The following is a 23,491-nucleotide window of genomic DNA, read 5'->3' as shown; positions in this document are numbered from 1 at the left end:
AGTTGCCGAACAATGTGTTTTAAGCAGAATTAAAAAAGCCATCATTTTCTTTTTGTGTTAAATGAATGTCACCCTCTATTATCTCTCATCATCTACAGAAAAAATGGAGAAAAACAAGACCATAATCACAGAATTTATTTTCGCAGGACTTGCAGAGTCTCCAATACTGGATCTCTTTTTCACCATTGCATTTATAGTGATTTATATTGTTACTGTGCTGGGAAATATATCAATAATTATTGCATATAAATGTAGCCTAAATCTTCACACTCCTATGTATTTTCTTCTTGCCAATTTCTCCTTTCTAGAGATTTGTTACGTCTCGGACACGTGTCCCAAACTGCTGTCAAACTCTCTAGTGGAGCATAAGTCTATCTCTTTCTATGGCTGTGTCGCACAGATGTACTTGGGATTGCTCTTTGCTGGTACCGAGTTCTACATACTTGCAAGTATGGCTTATGACCGATACAGCGCTATATGCCGCCCGCTGTTCTATAACATGATTATGAATAAAATATTGTGTATTCAGCTTATCGCTGCCTCGTGGATCATTAGCGCTATAAATACTGCAATACACACTGCACTTACATTCACATTGCCTTTTTGTGGTTCTAATAAAATAAATTCATTTTATTGCGATATTCCACTTTGCTAAAACTGTCATGCAGCAACACCAGGGTGAATGAAATCGCTGTTTTTGTCATAAGTGGGTGCGTCATTTTTGGCTCATTTACACTAACAATGATATCATATACAAAAATCATCTTGACAATTTTGAAAATCAAATCGACTACTGGTCGGTAAAAAGCCTTTTCAACCTGCACCTCCCACTTAATGGCTGTTACTATGTTCTACGGTTCCATTTTTTTCGTATATTTCAAACCAAAATCAAAGTATGAGATAGAACAGGACAGAGTGGTGTCAGTCCTCTACACAATCATCGCACCTTTGTTAAACCCTTTTATATACAGTATAAGGAATAACGACATGAAAGCAGCACTTCTAAAATTGCTACAGTTGATTGTGCCTAAAAAGTACTAACGTCAGTATCTATTACCGTATATGAGTAGACTTTTCATGATACTCCCTATTTTTTTGTTTATTAGAAATTAGATGTGTGCAGTGAGCCCATTATTTAAATTTTGTTTTAAATCAACAAGTGCCATATTGTTTTGTCTTTGTGATGGAAAGAATTAAATCTTTGTGCATTACCAATCCATGTTTATTGTTCACAAAATGCTGTTCACTGAGTCCCAATATCCTCAATTAAGAGGTAAGGTTTATATATATTTTTCACTCTTTTTTTTTTTACTCTTTTTAATTAATGACACAGACAAATTACATGGGATAGTGCTAAACCTGCTTTTCCTGTTTTGAACGTTTGGAACATCTACCTCTAAATGAGAACCACTATATTTCATTTTGCTAAAATTTTTAACCAGACACAATGTTGATTTGAACTCATGCTCCTAATCACTCTGAAGATGTCATATCACTGTTGACTAGTCATTTTAGAATGACAGACTAGTGTTACACACTCTACAAAGAAAACAACTTGGATATAGGCATGACGACAAGTGGAAGCGATGTGGAAAAGAGATGTTTCTTTAAAGCCAAAAACCATCATCAGTTAGCTACTTCTAGCACTGCTTTAATTTGCTATTATAGTAATTGATATACATAAAAATAAATAATTACTGCAATATTTCTATAAGAACTAACGTTAGTGCTACAGTATACATTGGTACTATACACATAATAGATTTGAATTTGGGACACAGAGAAAGCATTTACCAAAGTGATTATTTTATCTGTGGCCGGTTACCTATAGACTGGTCATAAATTTTGATATATCCTGTCTGCCATCAGACACCCTTGAGAGGATCTGAAATGTTAAAAGATCAATCTCACCCTGCGAACATGGCTTTTATTATTTAAATACAATTTATGGTTGTTACTGTATCTCTGCAGAATTGTGGCCGTTATCTGGGATATTGGAAAGAGTCAGTAATGAAACTGCTTTTCACTTTAGCCAATCAAAACAGTTGTGTTGCAAAATAGAATGATTTTGGATTTCATAACATAGGAAGAAAAATTCCATCCGTACTGAGTGTTCAGTTCTCCATGGTAAATAATACTCTTATTCGTGATGAATCTAATTTCCACCCAGTTTTTTATTTAATATAATTATTGGGTGGTACACCCTAATGGACTTGGAATTTTGTTCAATAGAAAGAAATGAGAAATCAATTGGTGAACGCCATTGTTATGACTGTCTATGTTTTGCATTTGGCAGCAGTACCTATAATCCACCAGAGGTGCTGCTGTTCTGCTCCTGAACTCTGCAACATGCCTGAAGGAGTTAATCTCCTTGTCTGATGCTATTTAGAACTGCACCTGTTGCACTGCTTCAAATACCTGCCTCAAGCTGTGCTCTGTGAAGCTCATCCGTTTGTTCCTGGCTGCTGCTGCCATGTTCTTGTGTTTGCTCCATTGCTTGATCTTCTGTTGTGACCCTCGGCTTGATTCCTGGACCCTGCTCGTTTGCCCGTTGCCCTGACCTTTGGCTCGACTTCTGGACCTTGCTTATTCGCTTGTGACCTTGATCTCTGCCTGGCTATTTGGATTTTGTTTATCTGATCTCTGCTTTATCCCTGGACTCTGTCTGCTTCCCTGGACAGCCTTGTGCCTTCTGTACTGGGGTAAACTTATAATACCTGTTCCTGCCATTTTACTACACAGTCTCTTTTGGAACCTGTTCTTATCCGTGGATTTGAGTTATCTTTGTTTATGTATTTAACTGAATAAAGACATTGTGCTTAATACTTCCGTTGCTCTTCGTGAATGCACTAGGAATCATAACAGCCACGGATGAATTGTATTGCGCGTTAAAATATGAAATCTTTATTTTTAATCCATTAAATCATTACACATTGTTTTCTGAAAATCTCTGATCCGTAAACAGGAAAATATTAAAAACAAAAATAAATTTTGTAATGAAGTGACCAAGTTTGTTATTGAACTTTTGTTTTTATATCTTATATTTACAAGGACAATTTTATCATGATAAATAATTTCTTACTAAATGAAGACAACTCTTGGGACCTAGTGATGTGGTTTGGGGCACTAGATTCTAAAATATTATACTGCTCATGAGATATCGTTTAAGAGAAAGTAATAATCATAAGCTTCAGTGAAGGTGACTACCAAAAATTGTTAAACTGTCTAGGCTGAGTGTGAGAAATGATTAATATTCATTGATGTTTTCATATATAACAAGGGTTTTGACGTTAACTTTAGACTAATATTCCCTATTCTTTTCCCTAAGCACCATAATACATCTTTTTCCTTTAAAGATTCAATAATTCTTGAATCTTTTCTTGGTGACATTATCTCTGCAAGATTTAGTCGTCAAGATGTATCTTTGTGTTTCAAATCTACTTTTTTGAATGTATTTTGACTCTCAACAATGGAAGAACTATATGTATAAAAATATTTAAACTTTTTTCCTTTTATGGAGAACATCAGAATGTTGATATTTCTTTAGCTCTGTAAATATGAAGTCTACTGTAAGAGCTATTTATTAGGTGCAGTTTGATTTTGGGAAGTTATTTCTTGAAACAAAGGCATACCTCCCAACATTTTGAGGTCCGAAAGAGGGACAAATAAGCCACGCCTCTGTCGAGCCGTCCACGAACTTCCTGTTTGCGCATGCGCAGTAGCGTTTTTTGGACAGACGTCCTGCCCCACTTCTTCCTAGACATCCGGGAAAACTGGCTGCTATGTCCCGGTATCGGAGCATGCTCTCCAATACTGGGACAAATTGTAAGTTCGGTGGGACAGCTGGACTGTCCCGCTGGAATCGGGACACTTGGGAGTTATGCAAAGATATGTTACATTCTAATGTATCTGTTTCAGACACCAGGTGTAGTCTAATTTTTTGTTTGTTTTTAAACACCACTAATCCCCACAAATCAAACACTAAACTTCATAGAACAATAACCTCTAATGTATTTTTAACACCATCACAAACAATAAATACCTGAACTACATAAAACATACACACAGATAAAAATAGGAATGAACGGAGGGGAAATTATTTCCACTCTGAACTTAACGTTCATCATCTCATTGCTCTAGATCCTGTAACGGGGGCTGCTAGATGCAGTCCAACACTCGCAACCAGGAACAAAATATAAGGTAAGGCAAATTAATAAAATCAATGCCTGCAAATTAGCAAGGAGGGCTCTCATCAAAAGTATCTTCTGTTGCATTGAAGTGGATTGTAGACCTACAGCATCAGAAGCTGACAACACACAGAACTAACACATTGCTGCTCAGCATCTTGATCCATAGCTAGGAGTCGTTTGCGGTTAAGGATGTGTAAGTGTTCTGTCTGAATCTGCAGCACCATATTTGGATTGCACTCTTTCATAACAGACATAGCAAGTAGTCAGGTACAGAGACAGCTATAAAGGTACGGGAACCTACTATGACTGCTAATTTTCCCTGCCCCCACATTTGTGTTTTGTTGCCCAGGTATTGCCTTGGGCGGTGTGGATGGAGCAGAAGCTACAAACCCAAACCACTGGCGTAGGCATTGAAAGCTGGCTTCTTTTACTTGATGACCTCACCAGAGGCTCCATCCATTCAGCTAGGGAATTCACTGCTATTGGTTCCAGAGGCTGGCTGGCAAATTTTAGCCCCGGGGGGCTGCAAGACCCGACTCAGCAGCCTATTAGGAACATTCTACAGGAAACAAAATGCTGGTGGCCCAGTGACCCAGCCCAAGGTAGTCCACTATGGGACCGGCACTGGGGGCAGATAACCCTCTGCCCTCCAGCCCAGCCTGCCCCTGATTGGTTCCACTGCATGTGGAACACTAGCCATCACAGTGCAGGCTTGCATGTCAGCAAGTTTATGCCAAGCCCATGACAACATTGCCCAGGTCCATCCTGTGCATGTCTGGAGGTACGGGTGGAAGGCTGACACCATGGTCCCTGATGTCCTGCTCTTCTGCAAAACAGTGCTGATGAGATTGCAGGTAATCATCATCAAGGGCTTTGTGGAACCTCCTCTGGGAAATGTAACATCCTGCTAAGCTAGAGACAAATGTGGGCAAATCTCTGGACTACCCACAACTGTAGGCATTGGAGCCTGAACATCCATGAACTTCTGGATCAGTCTTGTGCCTGGGAAGAGACATCTTTCTGCAGCTACGGATTACTTCCAGCTATGCTACAGCAGTGGAAATTGCAGAAAAGAGGGGATTCAGTAAAGAGGTGGCCAAAACTGTAGGATCAATTGCTGCCTTTCTCTGTTAAATGCCATGGTATATGTAGGATTTGCAACCCATGATGCCTCCATGTAAGTCACAGAAAAAGCTTGCAAAATTGATTCTTCACTAGGAAGAAGATTAGTCCAACACTCTCAAGGAGGTTACAACACTCACTGCTGGAGCTGTCAGTCTCTGAACTGGAACTGCTTGACAGGTCTGGATAGCCAACATTGCTCACCAGAACCTGAGCTCATTCACTGCTGTGAAACTATCACTGGTGTTGGTGTAGCCAGCAGAAAGTGTTAGCGCTCCAGCTACTTGACCTGCTTCCCATTGCCAACTGGGACTGAGGAGCTTCTAGCTGTGCTGCCTGCTGCTCCCACAAATAATGGGTGACGGGTGTTAGAAGGTGGGAGGGTGATCCAGTGAATCAGAAGCAAATTTGCTGAAATTTGCACATTTTTATTTGAAATTCTGCTGAATCACAGTCTCCAGATTTTATGTGACTTCATAAAATCTTATTCATCTCCAGATCTCAATTCATATGGACACCTGTGAGATTAGGTTAAACAAGCATTTTCGGAGTACAGATTATCCACCAACTATCTTTAAACAGATATGAGATATTGTAGTTGATATGGGCCAGCTTCCTCTAATGCAATTTCTTCCCCTTATTAAACCACCTGCTCAGCAAATTCAGAATCCAGGACAAAATGTGAGAGGGTCATTTTCTAATAAGTGTATATATGTACATAATAACTTATAACATTAGCTTGAAAGTTTTCTAATTATTATTATTAGTAAGAAATCTACTTAACGACTGTCTTAACAAAAAGATATGCAACACTCTGGAGAATTATAACAGAAGAAGGCAGCTCCCGATTTTCTGGCCACAATTCATAATATAAGATCATGGTTACAGTTCCACGCATAATATATGAAACTGATTTGTATCTGTAATTAAGATGATGGCCCAGGATTAATTCAACTCATAGTCAAGGTCACAAGCAAGCGCCTGTTAAACTGAAGAATCAAAACTTTAAAGTAAAAGTCAAAAGTCTGGTACACCGGAACAGGTTAGATAGGTGTTTAGGCACAGCAAGAGTTAATCTCCAAGTCCCCGTACATATGAACACAAGAGTGCAAAGCTTGTGGTTAAAGTATAGGCAAGGTTCACTGGTACTCAGGAAATCGGTAAGTACATAGCAAGAGCGAGACACCTAGTACTAAGGGCTCACACTCGGTGAACACGGTGCCTGGTTAATGTAGCATCTGAGGTGTACCAGATTCCAATGGCATAAGGAGGCTCCCACTCCGTTTTGCCATCTGTTTTTTATGTGCAGCTGAAAGCAACTGGCTGTCGCCAGCAACTGGGAACCGCAAGGCCACTACCACAACATCCCAGTCGGGATGGAATAGGGTTAGAGGGGCAGTTTGTAGAGCGAGATGATGAAATGAGTGCAAAGACTTTATCTTTCATTACTGCACAGTGAGATCATCAACTTGATGATAATAAACAACGTTTTCCTGGTTAACAAATATTAATAAATAATAAACAGATTTTATTTATATGGTGACCCAGCACTCGTATCATTGTCTGGTTGTGGCAGTTGCGGCGGGACAAAACAGCCGAAAACCAGCACCATGCTGGTCACACTATAACAGGCAAGTCTGCAGAATGGGGACACATCCTGGCCTGCTCAGCATGGGGCTAAATTCTCTTGGGGAATCTGTGTTCACACAAAAAATACAGGCCACCCTCTTAGGGAAAAAGCGGCCCTCCTGAATGTAGGTGTTGGGGTAATAGTGTCAATCAGACAATAAATGTAATTTTTGCATGTGGCACTATTGGTCCTAGCAAGCCCTGACAGTGTCATAATCCAATGGCATCCAGGGTTCACAGGGACCTGTTGTCCCAGAACAAAACTATTAAAAAAACACCAGCACCATGAAAAAATACATGACATAAAGTCTCCCCCAAACCCTGTTTAACCAATGTATTAATCATCTAAATCCATGGGGATTCTTTTCTTTGGGCCTTTAATCCAAAGGGAAGGAGAAAACCACAAGGGCGACTGTGACTTTTTCCTTGCTGAGCAGCAAGATTAATGCTAGGTCGGGAGCCTTGTCACAAAGCGGCTTCACTCTGATTGGTCAGAGCGTGAGAAAGCTGCTCTGATTGGTTGGTAGCAGTTAGACCCCACATTGATACAATGAAGTTTATTGAAGTTTTTTTTATCAATAATGTGAATGTGAAGGGGCGGACAGGCAATGAACGTAAAATGGACTGGCGAAGAAGAGGGGAGGAATGCATTAGCCCCCCACTGGCTGTGTGAGTTGAAGGCTCAGCCCCGGAATTGCTATGCCAGGAAGCACAACAAATCTGGGGCCATCCTCTCTAGGTTTGGGCCGATCCTAATAAACCCAAGTTGTCCAGACCAAGACCCCAGGTTAACCTCAGTCTGTCTTAACCATATACCACTGCTGTTTGTCTTGATCTTTTCTTGTCTGCATCTATTCACTCAGTTCTTTAATACTGATCGCCTCTTGGTAACTATGACTTGTGGGTACCCCTATTGCCTCGCGCCTTTTTCTAGTGGACACCAGGTGCCTCTTAGACTCCAAGCTCAAATACGTGGTTCATTCCTCATTGTAGTCCTGTAGAGCCTCAAATTTCATCAGTGAATGAGACAATCTTATAGCTTTAGAAATATTGTCAGCACAGAGTAATCTCTACTTTATAGCACCAGAGTTTTCCCACCAACTCCTCAGTATTTAGATCAGGCCTGTCCAACCTGCGGCTCTCCAGGTGTTGTGAAACTACAAGCCCCAGCATGCTTTGCTGGTAGACAACCAGTTGATAGCTGGAAGGGCATGCTGGGACTTGTAGTTTCACAACACCTGGAGGGCCGCAGGTTGGACAGGCCTGATTTAGATGTTAACTGTAAGTGGAAATATGTCGCAGTTTCACTAGAAAAAAAGTATACCATGTAAGTTTAATTAAGAAATCACATAGTCCTGACATTATTATTTTTATAGTAATATTTCAGTTCACATTTTGTAATCCGCTTTAAATATACACTGTAATCTGTTTTGAATGTGGCTTTAATAAAAAATATAAGTACAGAAATAATGAACTTTATAAAACTGAAAAACATAAAATGTGAGGTTTTAACAATATAAAGTGTTCTAACAATCGTATATAATTATTTCAAAATTGGGAGTCTGCGTCCTGAGTAATCCCTCATCTACATGATATCAATTAATGCATTTGCAAATTATTTAGTGTGTTTTAATTTCTCTAGACACAATAATAAACCCTGAAGTATTTATATCTTTATTAGGATGAAGCCAAAAAAATATAGTGACAAATATTCTCTATTTTTATATGAAGCACAGAAGTAGAAGAGCTCGCATAGGGGAATCCGCCCCCGAGGAGCACTAAGCAATATAAGCAGAATATGTGTAACAACAAGTTATGTTCTACATTTCCTTTTAATAGCAAAGGTCTGTATTACAAAAACATTTGAGAAGCGTAAAATTAAAACTTGACTATCTGGAAAAAAAAATTGGTTGAAGTCAAGTAACTCTCAACAAAAACAAAAATCACAGATAAAGTAAGTTGATTACTTATATATTCATTTTCATGTTGTTGTTGTTTTTTTGGTTTTTTTTACAACTTTTAGGGCATTAAATTAAATCCTTAGATTTTCATGCAAGTAGAACTATTTTAAATCAAGCATTATTGTAGACTGTAAAATGGAGATTCATTGTATTGTGTACATCCCAGCATACACAAATCCATCTAAAATCTAATAATTAATGGGCTGTTTAAGGTCTGATGAAACAAAACAGCTCATGTTTCAGGATAGTGGGTAGACTGTTTGATCGCACACAGAAATTCAAACCAATTACCTGATCTCTAGTTTGTTTCTCCTCCTAAATACTCCATATTAATTTAAGTTTCAGATCTTTTGCATTTAAGTACTATAAAAGAAACTGACACCCTTACAAACTTTCATTTCTTATTATAATCATACTCGTCTTCTTCTTCATCATCATCATCATCGCCATTATCATCATCATTATTATTATTATTATTATAAGAAGAAATTCTTCAAAATCACTATGCAACTTCTGGCCAAAGGTGTGAATTGAAAATCATCCCAAGCATAGTATATTTTCTGAGATAGAGGAACAGTTTAAATTGCAGTTGGAAGTAAAACCAATGTGCTTCAATCCTTTGTTATTACTTGTCACACCTGTACGTCCACACTCAACATTCCATCTAACTCTCTGTCTTCCGTATTTCCATCACACTTATTTAAGTATAAAATCGTAAATAATAATAATAATAATAATAGAGTTTGATATTAATTAGATAGCATTGTCATGAATAGTATGTGAAAATATGACAGAACTCTAGTATAATATAGATAGATTGAAAGCTTGTGAACAAGGTCCTCTTACATCTTTTTCTGTTTCTTTATACCCAGTCTTGCTTTATTACACTGTTTGCTCCCAATTTAGGATCTCTAATGCTATATAAATAAACGTTAATAATCGTAATCATAATTATAATATAATCACCCATTCTTTCTCACTTATCTATTGTTTTTCTGTATAGTTCCCAGTGTTGATTGTTGATGCTGAAGGACTCTTTATGGATAATCCAAATGTATCGACAGATAACCTACAGCACTGCAGATGTGTCCCATCCACTTTAGGGACTTCTGGTTTCTGGAGTTGAAGGTATGTGAGTTTTTTTTTATTGCTCTTTAAAATAGGATCACGTTATAACTGGCAGAAAATGAATTTTGCCTATTCAAGAAGTAATTAACGAAGATCGAAGCAGTAACTCTGCAGCTTTGGACCTGCTGGTAGCATTGATTCGAACAGTTGAACCTGGATTTTTGCCAAGGCCCATAAGGTCACTGAGCAAGATGGCCATGTTTGCAGTGGCAGAGGGGAGCTATTGGGGGGGGATTGGAGGGGAGCTATTGGAGGGGAGCTATTGGGCATCGTTAGGCAGAGTGAAGACTTTACTAGAAAAGTATGGATTAAGCGTTTTAATTTTGCAGAGCAAGGTTACTGAATTGAGATTAAGGGTTAGAGAGGGTACAGTTTCAGGGTTGTTCTTTGCAATGCACGGCCTCTGCAAAAACATTGCACTGTGTAAAATATTTTTCTGTAAAAAATAATACAAAAAACAAACAGTGTGCCCCTTTCTCAAATCCTCAATCAAGCTCAGTGCTAGACAGCCTGGACTAATACATCATAGTCCAAATGGGGGAGGGGGGATTTTCTGTTCTTCTTTCTTGATCAAATAGATACCTCCAAATAAGAAATCCCCTTCAAAATTACACGCACGCCCGCACACTACCAACGACTAACGTGAAATGACCATAGTCTGCCCTAATAGGGTCTTCCTTTATCAGCAGTCAATCTTAAACTTTTTGGCCACTTCTGATTGACTGCCAGAGAAGGGTAAGTCCTGGTAGTGCGCAGTGGGGTCATATTTATTATTTTTTTTGCCATTTTGACTAATAATAATTCAAGAAAATAAAATATGATTTTCCATTTGGACTACAAGGGATTAAAAAAAGAAGAACAACATATTTATTTATTTAATAAAATAGTGACCTGAGGAGTTTTTTGGAGCCTTTTATTCAGCTACATTTTATTTTGCTTTTTCTTACTCATTAATTATGATGGGCAGGGAGTTTGTTCATTTTTCTGGGACTGTTGAGTAAAATATTTGTTCAAACCTCGATCCTTACAAGTTGGCGGTGTCGATAGGAGCCCCAGCGTTTTTCTGAGTGGGGCAGGTAGCCGCTGGGATAGAGGGACAGGCTGCTCTATGCACTAGTCCCCCATCACATAGAGGCACCAGCCCTGTTTAGTCTGTGTCTGTTTTCTCCTACATCAGCAGGACACAACAGTCTTGGTCTCCCTGTGATGATGGAAACCAAATGAGACTGTCCTGTACTGGGGCTGGATGAGGATTTGGGGTAGAGGCCATGCTGCCCTTTTTTAATTATTTGTTTTCTTTATTTTAATTTTAAGCATTGCACTGTGAATTGTTTTATTACAGGTGGTGAATGCAGCTGCAAATGTGCGCGGTCCAGTAAAAGAGTTGTCATGTGGCAATGAAATGCGTTTCTAGACGCACTCCAAACAATGTAATATAAAAGCGTCACAGACACAAATTTGACATATAGAAACATCAGAATCCTCGCACTGTCATTGACTTATGATTCACAATTTATTTACTCTACTGCATAAATAAGGCTACATCCAGCTGTGCTTTAGGAAAAACATTTCAAAGTTTATTTAACTAGAGGGGGTAATACTAAAAGGGTCATCTACAATGCACCTCCTAAATATTTTTTCGCCTCTCCATGAACTTTTACTGTGCACCGAAGAGGCACAGACTGGTATGTCTGCTGGCCAAGCGATGGAGGTGAATTGGTGCAGAGCCGAAGTATATTATTTCGATAGTTTCCGCAAAAAAAATTGGTGATGTTTCGTTGATGCCTACCAGGTTCAGACTTAGGGAACAAAATATTATGTGACAACAGATTCCACTTTTCCACAATTATTATGTTTGTCTGTATGTATGTGTGATAGGGGCGACCACACAGTGCGTACCCCTGAAAGGAAGGGGGGGGGGGCAGTTATTTTAGGTTACTTTGGTTAAAATTGAGGAGCGGCATTGTCGTTTCTCGCCCAGGCGCTAAAATTTTAACTTGTGGCTCTGTGTAGGGGCTGTAATATAGTAAAAAAAAAAAATTGAATACACAAAAGTAGAACTTTTTTTAAAGCTCGCAATGAATAAGAGTCAATAAGAATTAGATTTAGAGTCAATATAGCTACAGAGAAGTGGCTGTAAAGAGTCAAAACAAGGCACCATGTAGGGAGTTGCTGATTTGGAAATGATAGACATGTTTTACGATTTAAGTTGCAAACAATGTGTTTTAAGCATAATTAAAATTCCATCATTTTCTTTATGTATCAAATGAATACCATTATCTCTATTATCTCTCATCATCTACAGGAAAAATGGAGAAAAACAAGACCACAATCACAGAATTTATTCTCGCAGGACTTGCAGAGACTCCAATACTAAATCTCTTTTTCACCATTGCATTTATAGTGATTTATATTGTTACTGTGCTGGGAAATATATCAATAATTATTGCATATAAATGTAGCCTAAATCTTCACACTCCTATGTATTTTCTTCTTGCCAATTTCTCCTTTCTAGAGATATGTTACGTCTCGGACACGTGTCCCAAACTGCTGTCAAACTCTCTAGTGGAGCATAAGTCTATCTCTTTCTATGGCTGTGTCGCACAGATGTACTTGGGATTGCTCTTTGCTGGTACCGAGTTCTACATACTTGCAAGTATGGCTTATGATCGATACAGCGCTATATGTCGCCCGCTATTCTATAACATGATTATGAATAAAGTATCGTGTATGCAGCTTATCGCTGCCTCGTGGATCATTAGCGCTATAAATGCGGCAATACACACTGCACTTACATTCACATTGCCTTTTTGTGGTTCTAATAAAATGAATTCATTTTATTGCGATATTCCCCCTTTGCTAAAACTGGCATGCAGCAACACCAGGGTGAATGAAATCGCTGTTTTTGTCATAAGTGGGTGCGTCATTTTTGGCTCCTTTGCACTAACAATGTTATCATATACAAAAATCATCTCGACAATTCTGAAAATCAAATCGGTTACTGGTCGGAAAAAAGCCCTTTCAACCTGCGCTTCCCACTTAATGGCTGTTACTATGTTCTACGGTTCCATTTTTTTTGTATATTTCAAACCCAAATCAAAGTATGAGATAGAACAGGACAGAGTGGTGTCAGTCCTCTACACAATCATCGCACCTTTGTTAAACCCTTTTATATACAGTATAAGGAATAAAGAAATGAAAGTAGCACTTCTAAAATTGCTACAGTTGATTGTGCCTAAAAAGTACTAACGTCAGTATCTATTACTGTATATGAGTAGACTTTTCGTGATACTCCCTATTTTTTGTTTATTAGAGATTAGATGTGTGCAGTGAACTCATTTAAATTTTGTTTTAAATCAGAAAGTGCCATATTGTTTTGTCTTTGTGATGGAAAGAATTAAATCTTTGTGCATTACCAATCCATGTTTATTTTTCACAAAATGCTTTTCATATAGTACTGCGATAAGCTTAAATGTAACATAAAACATAATGTACCATTTCTTACATTTTTTTTAGGTAATTTTCAGGGTGCAATTTGCAATTTGCAGGGTGAAAGAGGCTTTGATACTGAACATGGGAAATGCAGAAGAATGGCAGACAGGATACAAATAAGGCTACTTATGAATGAAATTCTGAATGCATCAGAGCCCTTAGAAATAAACATTTTTTAGGTAAAGAAAGGTAAACTGTCTGAAAGAAGCAGGGGAAGGAATTAGGTGAATCAGAGCAGTCTAACGCTTCACATGTCCGTAAGTAACAACCTATAATAGTGTATAGAGAAGTAATACGAGTGAGAAAAGTTCTTATTTGAGAGTGGAAATGGATGGAGAGGGGAATGGGGAGTTTATTAACCTCCAATGATATAAAATGGTGTACTGTACCTTTAAGTACAGATGGTGAGTCTGGGGAGTCAAGTAATAGAACAACCAGAACCAAGGGTCAAGGGTCGTGTGAGAGTCAAGGGCCAGGAGCCAGAGAGGCAGTTGTCCAACCTGTTTGTTTTGCAACTAGCATGTTCAGCTTTGTTCCTGGACCATATAGCAATGTCAGCCCTTTGTATAAATTACGTTTATTTGGTACTGCTATACTTGGGGGAAATAGATGGCTACATTTTAGTTTAAATATTTGGCTGAAAGAGAGAAAGTGGAATAAGAAAGACGTTTCTGATGAATGTGGTGATTTGTCCAGAAAAAAGAAAATAGCTGACATTCAATACACCACCTGCGGTGACAAGACAAGGCTCAGACCATACCCACTTTGCCAGTAGGGGTTCTGCTGCTGCTAGTACTGGTACACGTATTATAATGCCTATTGCAAAACAGAGTGCCCAGCACAGTCATGAATCTTCCTTAACTTCTCATGCACCACTTTACCACTCAGAGTGTCACTATCACCTCCAAAACAGTCAAAATCAGTGCCTGAGAATAACACTGAGGCTGAAGAACAACTTGGGCACCAGGGCCGTCTTTCCCATTGGGCACAATGGGCAGGTGTCCGGGGGCCCGTCGGAGGCAGCAAAAAAAAAAAACCTGGAAAAAAAAAAGGCAATACTTACCCTGCGGTCAGCTGGCGATCCGGCTCCCTCCATGGTCTCCTCCTCCGTACGGCGCTCGCAGTGCATGTCGGGCGTGACGTCATCACGACCGCCCGACATCCATTGCGGAGCGCAACGGAGGAGGAGACCATGGAGGGAGCCGGATCGCCAGCTGACCGCAAGGTAAGTATTGTCTTCTTTTTTTTTTTTCCAGTTTTTTGGGGTTTTTTGCTGCCTCCGACGGGCCCCCCTGGGCTGCAGGGCCCATATATATATAATCATTTTTTATTTTTATTTTTGTATATATAGGGGCCCAGGTCCACTGCTGTGCCTGGGGACCCAAGATGTTCCTAAGAGGGCCCTGTTGGGCACTGACAGTATCCTGAGGACAGTCTACGGAGGGTATCCTATAAAAGTGTCTGGCGTTTTAGACTCTGACACTAACTAACATTATACAGCAGCCCCCTTCCAAAATTCCTTAGTTACCTCCAGTATGACAATCACCATAAATAAAGACAGCACCAATTATCTATGAATTATGCCTAGATTACTCGGCATGGAGCTGTCAGTGTCTACTGGAGGTAACTGCAACTGTAAAAAGGAAATCCCAACTATTATTACTTCACTAATATATTACATGTATTATAGTTGTTTCTTCCCTGGCCAGGCGTGGATGGTGCAAATAAATGTAGATTAAAACTGCTTACAAGCTTCTTAAATCCTGAACTGGAAACACTGTATAACCTGCCAGTCCTGAGCACTACTTCCGCTAGTCACCATTAATACACTGTTAGATATGATGGGGCACAGTTTTACTGATACTATACAGGGGAAGCTAAAGTGGACATTCCTCTTAGGTTTAACTGATGATTTTTTAGCAGGATTTGGGAATACACAACTGACTGACTCTTGTGAAGTTGTATTTATCATAAAGTATTTTGCTGGGTGACAGAACAAAATGGCTGACTCCCTAGGTCACTATTGCTGGACTCTAACTCCTCCACCTTACAGCTCTTATTCTTTAATATTCTGCAGTTTTTCTAGTGTAGAAAGCTGTCACTGTTCTCTGACAAACTCCTTTCTGTAGGATAATTAAGTCTATGTAAGTGTAAGTCAAACTTTAACTGTGCAAAATCTGTCTGTGAGAGAGTAACTAGCGTCTCACTGCTGCAGCGGGAATTACCTCACATGTGCAGACAAACTACTAATGGCTGCCGTCTCTCACTGTATCCTTATATGACTCCTGGGTACAGGGTATATTCACTCCTGTCTGACTACTTCAGGCTTTCTCCTCACCATACCAGCTCAGTTACCTGTCACCAGAGCCGTAACGACGGCGGTGCGACCGCCCCGGGCGCAAGCCCAAGGAGGCGCAGCCGTCCGATACCTGCCTCTGTGCCCACAATTCGTTCAGGGCATCAAAAGCAGTGCACTTCCACTGAAAGCCGGAAGTTCAGCATTTGGAACGCATTTGCGTTCCAAATGCCCAGGTGACCTGGAAGTTGGTTTCATCCCCGCTGACGAGCGGGTCATATCCGGAGCCATGCGCTATCACACTTACTACAGGAGCGTTTAGGAAATCCTCATAAGCAGGTCTGTGTTTTGAATTTTTCACGTGCTGTCTATTGTGATTCCCTCCGGAGGGTGAAGACAACATTGGGTAAGAAGCACGTTTTTTAGTTTGAACTAATTTAGTTTTAATTTCTGATCTATACTGGATTTGACCCAGAAGTGGTATAATTTGGAGTTACAGTCCTTTCAAACAAGACGTTTTTTGATTATATATTTTTATTTTTTACACTTTATTTATTTTTATTTTATTTTTCTACCTGTTTTTGATCTGTGACTATGAGTTTTCTATCCACTTGTATGAGGCTAGAGCAATTATTACAATCCATCTGTTACCTCAGTAATGAAGGTTTGTCTGTATACCGGGTCCACTGGACCTAAATGCTGGCTGGTTATATGTTTTTTTATACACTCTGATTTTTATATATTCTATTTGTGTATAGATTCCTTCAATTGTACTCTCCGTAAATAAAACACTGTTCCTTTTGGATTGCCAATGTTTACAATATTCTTTGGTTCTTGACAGATTCTCCAGTTATATTGATATAAACACCAGTGATAGAGGCTTTTCGCAGCGCAACCTGTTTTGTTTGTTAGGATCTTTCCGAAGGCCTTGCAGGGCAGATCAATAACCTTTATAATCAAGTTAGCAATGGTCTGTGAGAGGCAGCTTGACCCTTCCTGTCTGCTGAAAGGATGACAAATTCTGTTTTTCTCCACTGTTCTGTAACATCCAGAGCCATAACTAGGCAGGTGCGGGTAGTGCTGTCACCCAGGGTGCAAGCCCAAGCGGGTGCAGCTGCCCGATACCTGCCTCTGTGCCCAGGCAAACCACAGCTCTAATCTCGACAGCTTCCCCACAAGCAACAATTCATTCCGGGCATCAGAAGCAGTGGAACGTTCTGGGGTAAATGCATGGTCCTCTAAGGAACCCACAGACCGCAAGTGCAAATACTAATTAACCACTGTGTTTGACATGTGGTGCCACTGGTATTTAACCCAGTGCCATATATCTATAAAGATATACATATATATATATATATATATATATATATATATACATGCATTTGGCTTTTTATGCATTTCTAAATATGTGTAACAGAATTTTTTCAGTAAAGTGCCAACCACACCCCCACATTAGGTTGGCCACACCCACTCGGCAAATGTCACGCCCACTTAGATGGGGGGCGCCGGTGCCCTGTTTCGCCCAGGGCATTAAAATGTCTAGTTACGGCACTGCCTGTCACTGTCCACCGCCCGCTTACATTTGCTTACTAGAAATCACTGGGACAACGGACTATTTATTCTCAAAGGATATCCTGGGGTAAATGTATTATAGTCCGATTTTGTCAAGTCGCCGGAAAATCGGCGAGTTTACAGCTAAAATTTAAAGCGGCGCTGGCTTCTAAAGGTAAGTTTGCTTTTACAAGCCAGCGCCGCTTTAAATTTTAGCTGTAAACTCGCCGATTTCCGGCGACTTGACGAAATCGGACTATAATACATTTACCCCCCTGTGTTGATTGGACGAAGAGAGTCATGTGATCGCTCTTTTCTTGTATAAACCATGCTGGAGACGAGTACCTTGCCTCTGATGAAACAGCCACTCAAGGCTGAGAAATGCGTCAGGGGACACTGTTTTCGGCTCTATCTATTTGACATCTTTTTGGATTCCTATAAACCCCTGCTCCATCACCCTCTCTCTGGCAGTCAGCTGACTATCCCCACGGCTACAATGACAGCTTGTCTCAATCAGGTGGCTCTCACAGTCCTCTCCTCCTCTCCCAGCAGGTCACATGGTTACACCCCACAAACACAGTTGTCCATGTACTCTCAGATTGCATAGGGTTCCTCATCATACCACCAGATATACATCACAACCTCAAGAATAATGCAGATAAGCCTAATATCAGTTTTAATTTGGTGCACATGTATTACGTTTGTTAGTGCACTAGGCTTTGTGTTAATACACTACATCATTAGGCGCCTATTCTCTTTCTTCATTCTTTTCTGATAATAGCTAATACATGATTAGGGTTACAGTTTGTGTTCTACTGATGCTGTTTTTAAATAAGCACTACCTTGGTTCTCATGTAATCTCTGCCAAGCAGGGTTCCACCTCTGAAGAAAATAATGAAGTGAAAGTGATTATAAAATCCTTTATCTGTTACTAAATAAGTTGACTAAGGCTGGTGCTTCAGTTGCACACATTTAGAACACCTACATTATTCCTTGATAATTAAAAAAAAATAACATATTTGCCAATTGATAATAAGATGATTTATAATTTGTATTAACTTGTTTGCAACCTTCTGTCTTTATTAAAATATTTTCTCGTTATAGATGGGCAAATCTCCCAAGGATTGGCTTGCAGTAAGATCAGCAATACTGGCTCCATCATTAGGTTTAGAAAATCTTTTATTACTGGTTCTGACGAAATAAATATTTGAACTATGTTAGGTGTATAAAGTGTCATTCATAAAGTACATGCTTCCAATTTATTTTTGTTTTTAAAAACAATTGTATAAATTGACCTCTCCAAAAGAAGAAGAGTTTATAAATAAACCTCTCCAAAATAAATCTCTCCTAAAGACAAGGTGGATTTTCTATAGAAAATTCACCCCTAGATAGTTATGTCTTGGCCTGTTTTGCTCTCATCAGTACAGGGCAGGTTGCTCTGGTCCGTAGGGTGAAGAACCATAGAAGCAGCCTCAAATATTTAAATAAGACTTTTCAAAAGGTGAAGGGCCTTATATTAAATGGCATTTTCCAGATAGCACTTCTCCTTTTAGGATTCTTAATTAAATATTTTTTATGGGATGTGTATGCTGACAGTGTCCTTATTTAATAGGCTTGCTTCTAGTTACCTGCCATTTATCGGTGAGAGTAAAGCAGGACAAAATGAGTCTGTTGGCGGCGATGTTCTTGGCTAGAGTGTAGTACGTCCTAGTGAGAGGACACCAGGGGGTAAATATATCAAGCTGATTTAAAAGCAGCGTGTTGTATTTGGCGATTTTGAATTCAAACTCAGGTGAGTTTGCAAGATCGCAGCTTCATACATTTAGCGATTTGTATAGCTAGAGTGGGGAAAAATCGAGACAGCGATTTGCAGCGATTGTTGAAAACGTTGATTTTGAAAGAAACTCATCTGCAGTAATTTTACATCAAATCGCTGGCTAATAACTCAGCGATTTTAAACTCGCCGAGAAAATCGCTGGAAATTCAAAATGGCAGCTTGATACATTTTCCTTGTTTGCATATATTTGAACTGACTCAAAGGAAAGCCTTGGTGGCCTTGTAGAAAAGAGTGGTCTAAAGACCCTTGCCCCAATGGGGGCCTTATTGTACAAATGGTCATGGATGAATTGACCCTTTTGCTTTTTTACAGGGCCTAAAGACTGCACCCATGTTTGATTTTTTGTGTGTTACACAGTATATTATACATGTGATTGACAGAAACAAAGCATCTCAGGCTTTCAAAAAGAAAAGAAAATCTGTGTCAACAGAAGCTGGGTGTCATGCTCTGAAAATTCTAATCAGTAAGGTATTGACTCATAAGACTGCCATATACATGGTATTTTCAGAAATCTCCTTTTATGGTGCTTATTTCAATATTTTTTCCTATGGTAACAAAAATTCTAAAATCATTTCACATATTTTTTTCTAACATATCCCATGTGTGCCTTTCATTGATACGATATCATGAAATTAGTGTAAGCTTACAGTAATGGCTTTCTCACACAGGATGTTGTCACCATCCTTTAAATCCTTCATCAACAGGCGCCATGACTACAGTGTGGTTTACTGTGGGCTGAAGCCACAGCTAAGAACTCCAGAAAGCTACTGTTGGTGGATCACAGGTCATATTGTTATTATTATTATTATTATTATTACCATTTATTTATATAGCGCCACTAATTCCGCAGCGCTGTACAGAGAACTCACTCACATCAGTCCCTGCCCCATTGGAGCTTACAGTCTAAATTCCCTAACATACACACACACACACACACACACACACACAGACTAGGGTCAATTTGTTAGCAGCCAATTAACCTACCAGTATCTTTTTGGAGTGTGGGAGGAAACCGGAGCACCCGGTGGAAACCCACGCAAGCCCGGGGAGAACATACAAACTCCACACAGATAAGGCCATGGTCGGGAAGTGAACTCATGACTTCAGTGCTGTAAGGCAGAAGTGCTAACCACTGAGCCACCGTGCCGCCCATATTCAGGAATTAAGGGGCAGGCTTGTAGACGCTAATTCCCTTCCTGATCACAGGAGTGGGGCAGACTGCACTGGGGGAGCAGGGAGTATCTGCTCCCCAGGCCGGTCATATAGTGGGCTACCTTGAGCTGATACTGGACCACCTGCATTTTTTTTTACTTTAAAATGTTCCCAATAGGCTGCTAAGTCGAGTCTTGCCCCCCGGGCTAAAATTTGCCAGCCCTCCTCTGCACATAAGCAGAATGATATCTATCTATCTAAAAATCCTAGTGATGTGATAAAGCAAGGTAAAAAGGTGAACACAATACACAGGCATAAACACTTTAAATACAAGTACATATGTTTGGTATCTCTATGAACACTAAATATCACAGAATAAAATTAGGATTTTATTTTGCGGCTTGAATTAATCTAAAGTAGCATAAAAAAAAATTGGAAAATGCTTTTCTTTATAATGTTCGTCTAGTTTCCTTATGTAAAGCACATAAATAAGAGAGATGACTTATTACTCGACTACGGTACTAAAAGAAGATAATCTAATTCTCTATTTATTCTATATCACACTACTAAATCCTAGTTCTGTTTACCACTTTCTCAGATCAATAAAACAAGAACACAAGTATAATTATTTCATAAGCGTTGCAAGTCCCTCTTTGACAATTTAGCAAAACACTGCCATGTCTGTGATATCCAGGGAATTGTCCCCGTTGGACCACGAGGCAATATAATAATGGATAATATGTTATATTAGTCAGAAATGTTATGACAATGAAGCAATTATCCTATTCATCTGCTGTTCCAGATCCATTTATTACTGTCTTCTTCTCCCTTATGTTCATGTTCAGTGAAATGTCGGAATGAAAAAACATTTTATTATACACCAAAGGGTGCATTTTGAAAAGAGTAGATACTCTAGACTTCTGTCTGCGTCATGTATCTTTTATAGAAATGTCATTTTAACATATATGCAGCACAAATAACAGCGTGTAGACAGATAGTACAATTCAGTTGTGAATAGTAATGTTGTAACGTGTTAACGAAGTTACCAGTATTCCTATTTCTTCATGGTGTGGTCATCAATATTGACGATATGTTAAAAAAGCGTAAGAAAACAACAACATAGTCCGTGGAGCTGTACAAACATGAGATGATCACTGTACAGGTATAATACTAAACACTGACGTTACACACAAACTTAAGGTAAGGAGATGCTTTCTGATGTGAGTTGGGGCCTGAAAAACAGTAAAACCTGGGGTCATTTAGGAAGTGAAGCTGCAAGTGTTGGTGCGGCATCACAAAATTGTAGTTGGGGACTGAGGACCTATTGTTACAAAAAAGTACATAGATGTCTGCAGCAAAATGCCATACGCTGTGAACACGGCATTCCACACAACATTTTATTTATTTTTTTAAAGAGATTTGAAATATTTTATTCTTATTTTTCAGGAGGCAATCATAAACAAGGGTCAAACCGGCAGTAAATTGGGTGACCAGACCAGAAAAGTGTAATGAGAAGGTTTTAATAAATGTGATAGTAGGCTGTGTTTTGTGGTGATGTTTTCAGTTGTCCAAGACGTTCCCAGTCCCACTTTCTAAACCCCAATGATTGTACACATTGGGTCTGAGTCATTAACGAGAGCAAAGCATAAAAAAAGGAGTAACTTTGCACCTGGGCAAAACCATGTTGCATTAGAGGGGAGAGGTAAAATTAAAATGTGGGGACAGATTTATAGTTGGGGTGGGGCATGTCCTAGATCAACTTTAAATAATAGTAACGTTAAATAAACTTTAGGTAATAATTTAAGGAGGCAACGCCTGTACAAGGTACATGGTATAGTAATGAACCTTGTGCAGGCGTTGACTCCTTAAATTATTACATGAACAAGTCGGATCACATTGAGTCCCTTTAATGTGACGTCAGCCACCGCTGCCGGCGTCTTCAGAGGCCGCAATTGAGAAAAGTCATCCTTGTAAGCCGTCATTCATTTCAGTCAGTCGGCGAACAGCTCTTCGGTTTCCTCCAGCCGGGGTAAGCACTGTCGGGTTTCCACGGCCGGAAAATGATACCCAACCCGTCATAATGATGATGGCCTTAAAGAGTACTACTACTAATGGGTGTATGTGACACTCCATATTATTATACTACTAAACTGTCAAATTGCATGTCTAAGCAATTGTTAGGCATAAGTGTCTCCCACTTAATTTCCTACCTATTCTTCTGCCTCTTCCTCTTAATTCCCCTTCCCTTATCCCCAGTTCCTCCTTCTCTCCCTCTCTCCCCCGTGTCTCTCTGTCTGTCTACCCCACCCCTTAGATTGTATGCTCCTTTGAGCAGGGTCACCTCTCCTCCTGTCTTCACCACTGTTAACTCTGCTCTCCAGCTACCTTGCCCTCCTCCTCGAGGACCCTCTTCCCCCCCGTCCCCTCTCGCTCCCTCCTCTCCCCTCTGGGGGTCTCCCTGTCATCCGTGCCCTCCCTCTTGGGCTCCGTCATATGCAGACCTTCCCCTCTCCCCTCCCCTGCCCCTAGCTGTGCTTTGAGCTCACGGAGTTACTGTGCTTATTGTTTACTGTACTGTGCTGTCTCTCCTCGTATTGTAATTTAATTTGTCCCTGTACGGCGCTACGGACACCTAGTGGCGCCCTATAAATAAAAATTAATAATAATAATAAAGTGTACACACTTGTATGCCTGACACATAAATATTGATGTGTGTCTGCCGCTATTACTATTGTTTTTTTAGCTGGATGCATCATGATATGTGTTCGACTGAACATACATATGCGTCTTTTTCCACCTACGCTCGGTTCTCAAATGCATCCAACTCTAGATGAGACCCATGGGTTGTCCAGGTACCCTTCACCTGGATTTGCTCCTAACTCTAAATGAGACCCTATCTGCTAAAGGGGCCAAATACTGGTAAAATATATTGTAAAACAATGGTCTACCAAGGTTGTCAAGGAAGTTGGCAGTCACCATAACGCCATGGACATCTCTAGTTTCATATCCATTTCAAAAACAATGTTTTCTATTAGTTTCTTTACTACTTTGTATCATGTTTCGCATCATAGATTATTGCCATAGTTCTATGAAAATCCAAATCAATCTTTCTTTTACAGAAACAAGTGACAAA

At 39.6% G+C, this 23,491-nt stretch overlaps 1 protein-coding gene and 1 pseudogene across 1 annotated transcript; both read left to right on the top strand.

Annotated features, from left to right (window-relative positions):
* The first annotated feature begins 103 nt into the window (after positions 1-103).
* On the top strand, positions 104-1,041 carry LOC142106655 (olfactory receptor 5AP2-like; annotated as a pseudogene).
* Positions 1,042-12,340: 11,299 nt separating this feature from the next.
* On the top strand, positions 12,341-13,279 carry LOC142106654 (olfactory receptor 5AP2-like). Its single transcript, XM_075189648.1, has one exon. It carries the CDS (start codon positions 12,341-12,343, stop codon positions 13,277-13,279), a length of 939 nt encoding a protein of 312 aa, XP_075045749.1.
* Positions 13,280-23,491: the final 10,212 nt, after the last annotated feature.

The sequence above is a fragment of the Mixophyes fleayi genome, chromosome 11 (genome assembly GCF_038048845.1).
Source record: "Mixophyes fleayi isolate aMixFle1 chromosome 11, aMixFle1.hap1, whole genome shotgun sequence".
NCBI lineage: Eukaryota > Metazoa > Chordata > Amphibia > Anura > Limnodynastidae > Mixophyes > Mixophyes fleayi.
Note: the sequence above shows the minus strand (reverse complement) of the source record. Positions and strands in the feature narration are given on the sequence as shown.